The sequence below is a fragment of the Nomascus leucogenys genome, chromosome 11 (genome assembly GCF_006542625.1).
Source record: "Nomascus leucogenys isolate Asia chromosome 11, Asia_NLE_v1, whole genome shotgun sequence".
NCBI lineage: Eukaryota > Metazoa > Chordata > Mammalia > Primates > Hylobatidae > Nomascus > Nomascus leucogenys.
Window position 1 is genome coordinate 116386945 of NC_044391.1, and position 10264 is coordinate 116397208.

General features: G+C 44.9%; 1 protein-coding gene across 7 annotated transcripts in view; it reads right to left on the reverse strand.

Moving 5' to 3' along the window:
- Positions 1 to 7017, reverse strand: part of ACAP2 (ArfGAP with coiled-coil, ankyrin repeat and PH domains 2) — a 176613-nt gene extending 169596 nt beyond the window's left edge. For all 7 annotated transcript variants that reach the window (XM_030823005.1, XM_003280421.4, XM_030823007.1 and 4 more), the window contains exon 1: positions 6695 to 7017. In XM_030823005.1, the coding sequence (XP_030678865.1) occupies positions 6695 to 6747 (53 nt within the window). In that variant the 5' untranslated portion in view covers positions 6748 to 7017. The remainder of the gene's footprint in view (positions 1 to 6694) is intronic.
- Positions 7018 to 10264: the final 3247 nt, after the last annotated feature.

The following is a 10264-nucleotide window of genomic DNA, read 5'->3' on the forward strand; positions in this document are numbered from 1 at the left end:
GAGACAAAAAGTCTCACTGTCACCCAGGCTGGAGTGCAGTGGCACAATCTCAGCTCACTGCAATCTCCACCTCTCCCAGGCTCAAGTGATCCTCCCGCCTCAGCCTCCTGAGTAGCTGGGACCACAGACATGTGCCACCATGCCCAGCCAACGTTTTTTTGTATTGTGGGTAGAGACAGGGTGTCATCATGTTACCCAGGCTGGTTTCGAACTCCTGAGATCAAGCAATCTGCCTACCTCAGCCTCCCAAAGTGCTGGAATTACAGGAGTGAGCCACCATGCCCAGCCCTCTTATTATACTTGTCTGTAGTAATTTTTGTCTTAAAGTCTATTTTATTTGATATTAGCACAGCCACTCCACCTCTCTTTTGGGTACTGTTTGCATGGTTTGTCTTTTACTTTCAACCTATTTATGTCCTTAAATCTAAAGTATGTCTCTTCCTAAATACCATATAGTTGAATCATCCCTGAAATTTTAATAAGGCCAAATAATAAAACGTTTTAAATAAATGAGGCCAAAATACATAGAAAGTCATACCCTCTTCTGAAATTGAAGAAAAAAGTACCGTAAAGACTAAATATGTAAAACATATAACAAGAGGAAATTTGTTCTCCCACACATCACAAAAGGGGTGTGCGATTCATTTTAAATCAATGAAGAATGAATTTTTTTAAAGGTGTTAGAACAAGTGGTTTTCATCAGGAAGAAAATAAAATTAGATTGTCTTCTGCAATCAAAACTAAGACCTAGCTGCATTACATGAAACTTAAAATCACTATAAAATGACAGAAAAATATAATGGGGTAGGGAAACTTTTCTAGGCAATAAACAAAAGCCAGCTTTTAAATTTCTATATGATAAAAGATACCATAAACAACGCAAATTTAACTGACACAATTTTTAAATAATTTTTTTTTTAAAGAGACAGGGTCTTGCTCTGTTTTTCAGGGTGGAGTACAGTGGTATGATCATAGCTCACTGTAACCTCAAACTCCAGGGCATCACAATCCTCCTGCCTCAGCCTCCTGAGTAGCTGGGACTACAGGCGTGAGCTGCCACATTTGGCTAATTTTTTTTTTTTTTGTAAAGACAGAGTCTCACTCTGTTGCCTAGGTTGATTTCAAACTCCTGGCCTCAAGTGATCCTCCCTCCTCAGCCTCCCAAACTGTTGAGATTATAGCATAAGCTACCGTACCCAGCCTAACAAATGAAATTAAAGCCTTTGGCTTAACATACAGAGTAAATGAGTGAATTCCCTTCCAGATCCACCATGTGAAAGTTCACCGTCAAGAAAGTCAATTACTAGCAAAAGAAGTAACTATGTCAAAAAAGTCAATTAATCTATCAAAATGTTCAGTTGCAGATTTTTTAAAACATTTTTGAGTCTGCTCGAGGTGGCTCACGCCTGTAATCCCAGCAGTTTGGGAGGCCAAGGCGGGTGGATCACAAGGTCAGGAGTTCAAGACCAGCCTGGCAAACATGGTGAAACCCCATCTCCACTAAAAATACAAAAAATTAGCTGGGTGTGGTGGCAGTACTGAAATTTTAAAGTACTCCCAGCTACTCGGGAGGCTGAGGCAGGAGAATCACCTGAACCAGGGAGGTGGAGGTTGCAGTGAGTGGAGATTGCACCACTGCACTCCAGCCTGGGCGACAGTGTGAGACTCTGTCTCCAAAAGAAAAAAAAACCCACATTTTTAAAATGAGGATAAGTCCTACTTTACTAGCTTTTTTTTTTTTTTTTCTAATTAAAATTAGAGACAAGGTCTCTATGTTGCCCAGGCTGGTCTCAAGCAATCCTTCCACCTCGGCCTCCCAAAGTGCTGGGATTACAAATGTAAGCCATTGCGCCCCACCTACAAGATTTTTGTTTGTTTGTTTGTTTTTTTGAGATGGAGTCTCACTCTATCCCCCAGGCTGGAGTGCAGTGGCACGATCAGCTCACTGCAACCTCTGCCTCCCAGGTTCAAGCAATTCTCCTGCCTCAGCCTCCCAAGTAGCTGGGATTACAGGTGCCCACCACCACACCCACCTAATTTTTCTGTATTTTTAGTAGAGATGGTGTTTCACCATGTTGGCCAGGCTAGTTTCGAACTCCTGCCCTCAAGTGATCCACCCACCTCAGCCTCCCAAAGTGCTAGGATTACAGGTGTGAGCCACCACACGCAGTCAAGATTCCTGTATTTTGGTTCATAATAAAATTACTTTATAATTCCATTCTACTGCTTCTGAGATTAAAAAAAAAAAAATTTCCTCTTAGCCCTTACCCACTGTATTAACAGGCAGTTGCTAAAAGTTTATTATAAAGATGGAAGGCAAAGGAAGAAGACAAGATTGGCACCAATCCAGACTTAATAGCAACAAATAACTGAGGTGATTTAGTAGTCACATTTTATTCCAATGTCTTTCGCCCATTAAAACCTTTCACCTGGCTGGGCATGGTGACTCATACCTGTAATCCCAGCTACTCAGGAGGCTGAGGCAGGGGAATCACCTGAGTCCAGGAGTTGGAGATCAGCCTGAATAACAAGTAAGACTCTGTCTCTCAAACAAAATTCACCCACAAACACCCTTTTTAAAAAAAAAGTTATTCTGAGTTACTGAACAAGACTCATATCTAGCCGGGCATGGTGGCTTATGCCTGTAATCCCAGCACTTTGGGAGGCTGAGGCGGGCGGATCACCTGAGGTCAGGAGTTTGAGACCAGCCTGGCTAACATGGTGAAACTCCATTTCTACTAAAAATACAAAAAATTAGCCAGGCATGGAGGCACGCGCCCATAATCCCAGTTACTTGGGAGGCTGAGGCAGGAGAATCGCTTGAACCCAGGAGCCGGAGGGTGCAGTGAGCCGAGATCGCGCCATTGCACTCCAGCTTGGGCAACAAGAGCAGAACTCTGTCTCAAAACAAAAAAGCAAAAAAAAAAAAAAAAAGAATCATATCTGAAGTCGAATCTAGAAATGAAAAACCTTCAGGGTGGTATATGATAGACATTGTTAAAGGACAAAAATAAATTATCAGATAAAAATTAAAGCATACTAAGGCTAAGGCCAATTTTTTTTTTTTTTTTAAAGAGAGAGAGAAAGTCTAGCTCTGTCGCCCAGGCTGGAGTGCAGAGGTGTGAACATAACTCACTGCAGTGACTGTCGCCCAGGCTGGAGTGCAGAGGTGTGAACATAACTCACTGCAGCCTTGACCTCCTGCCTCAACTATCCTCCTGCCTCAGCTTCCCATGTAGCTGGAATCACAGGTGCACGCCACCATGCCCAACTAATTTTTTTATTTTTGTAGAGACGGTGTCTCACTTTGTTGCCCAGGCTGGTCTCAAACTCCTGGCCTCAAGCGATCCTCTTGTCTCAGCCTCCCAAACTGCTGGGATTCCAGGCATGAACCACTGCACCTGGCCACAATATTTTTATATTTGAACACTGCTCAGGACAAAAATCTTTCATAATTCAGAAAGATGTTTATTTATTCAATTTATTTATTCTCCTTTTTATTTCAAATAGATATTCACTTCCTAAGTAAAACAGAATACATTTTGGGTTTTTTGTTTTTTGAGACAGTCTCACTCTGTTGCCCAGGCTGGAGTGCAGTGGCACAACCTCAGCTCACTACAGCCTCTACCTCCCGGGTTCAAGCGGTTCTCATGCCTCAGTCTCCCAAGTAGCTGGGATTACAGGTGCACACTACCACACCCGGCTAATTTTTGTATTTTTAGTAGAGATGGGGTTTTACCATGTTGGCCAGACTGGTGTCAAACTCCTGACCTTAAGTGATCGGCCGGCCTCCACCTCCCAAAGTGCTGGGATTACAGACGTGAGCCACAGTGTTCAGCCCAAGAGTATGTTTAAATAAAAGAAAAGCAGTATTTTTACGGAGGTTTTGTAAAATTTTAAAGACCTACTACATGCAACTACATACAATTAAGGGCCCAAATAAATTCAAACTTCAACATATTTTGGCCAAAATGCAAAATTTCCACTCAAAAAAGAGTATACTTAGGCACTTTACATTCCTGTAGATTTTTAGATGAACAAGGTTTTTAGATTTTAGATGAACAAGATTTTGACCTTTAAGCTGATTTTAAACTGGTATTTAAAAAACCAAAAAGGGAACCCAAAATTATACAACGAAATGTGCCCTCCAATCCAAAACAAAAAAAAAAAGTTCACTGGGATGTAAAAGTAACCATTGACTATTCAAATTACAAAAGACAATGTTGCAACTGCAACATCCTTCTCCCTGTTTCAACCAGTCCCCTTGTATTCTCCTCATTGATTTAACAGGAAAATGAATGTTTAAAGCTTTAACAGTGGTGAAATTTTCATCAGCAAGATGTGCCTTTTGCATTAATTCTACAGCATCAAGACAGTTATGTGCACACACTAGACTTAAATGCCACAAGATTCATTTATGAATAAACATAGGTATTATTTTAAAGACAGCCCAATAGATGAGGACACAAGTACAGCTGCCTTACTATCAAAAAACAAGCCCAGGCCTCACAAGTTTTTTATTTTGATGCAAGTTTCACTATCACTCAACATACACAATACTCTCAAAAGTGAAGCTCTTCTTATACATACAACATGTGAAGACTTCTGAAATATTCTTTTCAAATGCTATACAAATCCTCATAGTAATAGGACTATGGAAAAACCATAAAAAATTAAGAATATGAATAATGAAACTTCTATTTCTCGGCAGTCTTCCCTCTATTGCAAATCTAATTTGTCCCCCAAATGTATATAAGATGTTGAAGTTATTGAAATTTTGGCATCTCTTCCCAATTTGCAGCTAACAATAATTGGAATATGGGAAACAACTCTTGAAAACCTCTAATATTTTAATTAACATAGAATTTATGTTACAATCAAGTTTAACAAAAGTTCACTATAATATTCCCTATAACTTAATCAGTATCTTGCACTCTCATTTTATATTCAATGATTCCTTTATTTCAAAAACAAAGACATCACATGGTTTGTGACCAACCCCAGTAGCTAGACGTATTTCCAAATCACTTCTCTCAACTTAAAAAAAATTAATGTGAAACAAAGGGAGCTCAAAGCTACATCTTCTAAGAGAAAAATGCTGTGATTATTTCACTTAAAAATAAATAGCTGAGTCATAGTAACAAAATTTCACAAAAAGCTGAACTTTCTCAGATGCACTTTAAAAATTACTCCACTTGCCACGCTGTCCTGGAAACCAACCTGCACGCCTGTCCCAGGCAATCTATTTGTGTCTCTTGAGTCCTTCAATAATGCAGAACATAAAAGTTTCAAAAACGAATCGCAACAACAGCTATCAAAGGAAGTGGGTTTTTTAAATAATAGCCCTAGGCTCCAATAAAATTAATACCCAAAAATCATCAAAGGGCAAAGGCAAAAAGCATTCTTAACTTTTCTCTAAGTAGCAGTTCCTTAGTTTTACAATTCGTTTCTTTTTCACTGAAAGGAGAATGAGAAATCCAATTAACAGTGTGAAGGATGAGAACAGTTAGTTCCCAGGCAGAGGATGCAATTTACAATCCAGGCTTGGCCCAGACATCAGCGGGCACACACACGCCAATGCTCAGCGGAAGCTTCAAGAAATGTCACTATCTAACGGAAAAGTTAAGGCCTTATATTTGTAAGGACTATGACCAGCCCTGTAAATAAATACACTGTAAAACGCAACCTAGAAAAACCCCATTGTCCAAAACAACTCAAGACTTTCCTACCACACTCAAAACAGAAAGAACCTGTGTCCTGGACGGCCTCAGGACGACCGCCTCTCACATAGAAGGAAGGGCAGCCCATGTGAATCGGAGTGCCCCCATGTCAGCTCTGTGACAGATCCACTGGGAGCATCCGACTGTGATCCGGGCCCTCCTGGGCAGAGGCTGCTGGAAGAGGAACACACAGGCAATCTTCACGGCCCTCCTACTTCCGTTCTCAAAACAGAAATGCACTTTTCTGCTAGTCCTCCGCCCTCAGCCCGGTACCTCTCGACAGCTATGCCCCCTTCAACGAGCTTAAGTGGAAAGAAATGCAGGTAGTCACCAACTAGGGTCCGTGGAATGCGCCTGATCACAGCGCTTCCCCCCGCGATTCCCGCACGCATCCACCGCGGGCGCCCTCCGGAGAGTCGCTCTGGCCGGGGGCACCGCGAAGCAGAAGTCGGCGTCCCAGTTCGCCCCCTACTCCCTCCTCCCCGGGGAAGGGGGGCAGAAAAGCGCAAAGAGGAACTAAGTGAACTGCAAGAAGATGCCCTGAAAGCTCCCTCAAAGAGGGGGTGGGGAGGGGGTGGAAACCAAGAAGGGGCGGAAGGAAGGGGGAAGGAAGAGCAGCCAGAGGAGGAAGGGGGCGAGAGCGAGCGCCCGCGAAGGGGACGAGACTTCGGGAGCGCGACTGCACCCCATTTCCCCAAGCGGGAGAGGGTGCGCCGGCCTTCGGGGCGCTCCGCCCCGGCAGAGAGCAAGGAAAGAAATGAGGCGACGTCCCGGTCCCCGCCACTTCGTCGCCCCTCGGGAGGGCTCGGTGGGGACTGCAGTGCCCTCGCAGGGTGGGAAGCGGCCGCATCGGCCGCTCGCCCCGTCGGAAGGCGCGGACGGCGGGGCCTCCTCCGGGTGCGCGGGCCCGGCTTTCACGCCCCCAGCGCCGGGAAGGCAGCTCCGCGGTGACGCCGGGCGGCCGTGCCGGTTACCTGAAGCGGGGCGAGTCCTTCAGACACTCCTCGAAATCCACCGTCATCTTCATCCTGCCTCCGCCTCGCAGGCGGCGCTGGCAGAGCCGAGGGGGCCGCGGGAGCGGCCGCGCTGGGGACGCAGACGGCTACGGCTGGCGCACGGCCGCGACTAGCGTTGCGCGGAGCTGCGAAGGGCGCCTCGCCCGCTGGTCATAGCAGCCGCGAAGACGGCGACGACTAGTCAGGCCCCAGTCCGGCCCCTCTTCCTCCCGCCCCAAGTAGAGCGCTGGCCGCAGGGAAACGGCCGGGGAGTGACAGCCGCGGCCAGCCAGCCACGAACCCGGTGGCCAAGGGGCGGGGCATCCGGCAGCACCGCCTGCGGGCACCCGGGCAACGGATCTGAGCGACGGCATCCCGAGCCAATGAGCAGCGCGACCGTGGGCACCTCCTTGCCACAACCGCCCCCGAGGGCCAACCGGGATGCGCGGGCGTCGCTAGGCGGGACGCAGCGGTTGCTGGGAGGCCGGCAGCTGAGGCTCCTTGGGAAGGAAGTCACGTGGCTGCGGCCGCGCTTCCCTCCGAGCCCCCGCCTCTTCTCCTGCTCCCCGAGCCCCGCCCTGCTGAGCTGCCAGCCCGGAGGAGCAGCCTCCTGCAGGTCTGAGTTAGGAAATCTGCTTTTCAAAGCAGATTGGCAGAAATCTGAAGAGGTGAGAGGCAGAAATTATAAAAGGAAGAGATAGGCTAAGCCACCTATTCCTTTCAGTTTAGAGAAACTGAGGCCAGGAGAGGAGCGAGGATAACTTTAGTGATAAAATCCATCTTTCATGTATTGGTTCCATAGCTTCATAATCTGGAAATTGCTCCCATGTACATCTTCTCATAGCCAGAGACCACTTCCTGAAGGAGCTGCCGTTTGGGTTGGACATAGAAAGATTTAGGCAGGTATGGGAGGTAGGGTGCTTCCTGTGGAGGAACTCCTCTCAGAACTGCAGAAAGCACTCCCCCTCACTGACACTTTGCTCCTGGAGGTTTTCACTGTTCTGCGATGGTGGGGTTCTGAAGACCAGGCTCATCGTACTCACCTGGCAACACCTGCCCCTCTAACCCACACTTTTTCTAGAAGCACTTTAAGATAATTATCATCTGATCCTCATGGCAGGTATTTACCATACTCCTTGATTTTAAGATGCCATTGATTGTAAAAAGTACAAAGATGTCTTATATGTAATGAGTAATTTTTAAGCCAACCTAAAAGACATGGGTGTATCTATAAAAATGAATACGTAGGGTGTTCTAACAGCATAGTGGCTCTGAGTGAGAATCTGGAGGCAAACTTCCTGGATTTAGGTCCCAGCTTTCTCACTTTAAAATGAACATAACACCACAGATCTGATAAAGTTGTCCAGTTAACACAGTGCCACATATCAATCATTCAGCAAGTGTTGGCTATTTTAATTGTACCATTTGCCTCTTCAGTACTATAATCAAAGGGCTTAAGTCTAAATTCTCTCACTTTCACTGTCTGAAGTTTTTGTTTGTCTCAAAAACAATCGAACAATTTCGTTCCGTTCCCCAGGCTGGTCTCAAACTCGTGGCCTCAAGTGATCCTCCTGTCTCAGCCTCCCAAAATGCTGAGATTACAGGTGTGAGCCACACACCCAGCCTTCTAAAGTCTTAATATAACTTTCTGACCGTCTGGCTAAATATAGCATGATGACATACTGTTTTTCGTAACCCATCAAGAGATATCTTGATCTCTTTAGCATCTTTAGAAATTAACAGTATAGACAGGGCATGGTGGCTCACACCTGTAATCCCAGCACTTTGGGAGGCCGAAGTGAGCAGATCCCTTGCTCCAGGAGTTCCAGACTAGCCTGGGCAACATGGTGAAATCCTGTCTCTACAACTCTACAAAAAATTAGCCAGGCACATGCCTATAGTCCCAGTTACTCATGAGGCTGAGGTGGGAGGGTCACTTAAGCCTAGGAAGTCAAGACTGCAGTGAGCCATGATTGTGCCACTGCACTCCAGCCTGGGTAGACGGAGCAAAACACTGTATCAAAAAAAAAAGGAAAAAGAAAAATTAACAGTATAATTTTGAGGCATTTCAGAGAATATAGAAGCATTATATACATTTATTCTTTCCTTATAAACTTGATTTCTTTTTCAATTGTGTATTCCTGGAATCTACACAGCTTTTCTTGATAGCTAAAAACTGACTAGTGACTGTTAAATGTTCAGGGTCCTCCAGCACATTAGTGGTCAGGCCAACCTTCCCTAACATCGTAACTTCAATGTCAAATTTACCAAGAAAGTTGGCAATCTCTACGATATTTGGTTGCGTTCCTGATGCGTGACTTATTATTTTAATACTTCATCACAGTGTAGCCTTTTAGAAGATACCTAAAGTGACACTTTGGGGTTCAAATTAATATTCAACTGCATGGCACCACAAAGGCAAATAACTAAGCTAATTATCAAGTGAACATCTTTCTGTGGATGGCTAAATTTGCATATACCCAGTTAGTGATAACACTGTCACAATTTTTCTTCCTTGCCCTGTGATAAAGCAAGCATTTTGGGGTGTCAATTGTAAGATAGGTCCTAAATAAAGAAACATTAAAGTGGGATGGGGTGGGAGCAGTGGGTCTTAGAATAAAATAAATACAATATTATTATCCTCATCTTTTTTTTTTTTTTTTTTTTTGAGATGAAGTTTTGCTCTACCACCCAGGCTGGAGTGTAGTGGCACAATCTTGGCTCACTGCAACCTCTGCCTCCCAGGTTCAAGTGATTCTCCTGTCTCAGCCTCCCGAGTAGTTGGGATTACAAGCATGCACCACCACACCTGGCTAATTTTTGTATTTTTATATAATAATGGAAACCAAGTTCCCAAGATATGAAAATAAATTGCCAGGTGACTCAGGCCAAACACAGGCTGCCTGATGCCAGATCCTAACTACTAACTGTCCTCCCTCCCCTTAAGAATTCTGCCTTTGCAGTTGTAACTCTGTCTGCCCGTGTAGCAATCTCCCTTTCATCTTCTCTTTAAAACACTGCTCTTATGCCACCCCCTCGGGAAGCTTTCTTGGCTGAAATACAAACCTCTCTATTCAACACAGAGTAAAATTCCTTACTAGGCCCAGTCTGCACTCTAAAAGAATATAAAGTATCAAACCTTAAATGTCTTCCAGATTTCTTCTCCCCAGACTTCTCAGTCCCTCTCTACAAACCCTCTGGAACCCTGGACACCCATAGTTCTTTATAGAATGCTGCTGATTTCTTCTGAGAACACTGTTGACCGTACATCCTCTTGAGCAGAGGTTGTTCAATCTCTCCTCCCAGGTACTCCTTGGTCAGGATACATAGTCAGCAAGAGCCTTACACTGTCTTACTTTCCTTGTTGCTGTTATCCAACAATTTCTAGTAACTCCCTGCCTTAGCCTGGCTAATTGCGTTGCAAATTATCTCAAGAAAAGGAAATTACAATGAGGGTGACTGTGGGCACCGCGGGAACTGACAAGGGCAGAAACTCAGGCAACTCTTAGGACTGATTTTCTCTTGTCATCTGCATCCTCTCTCTTACCT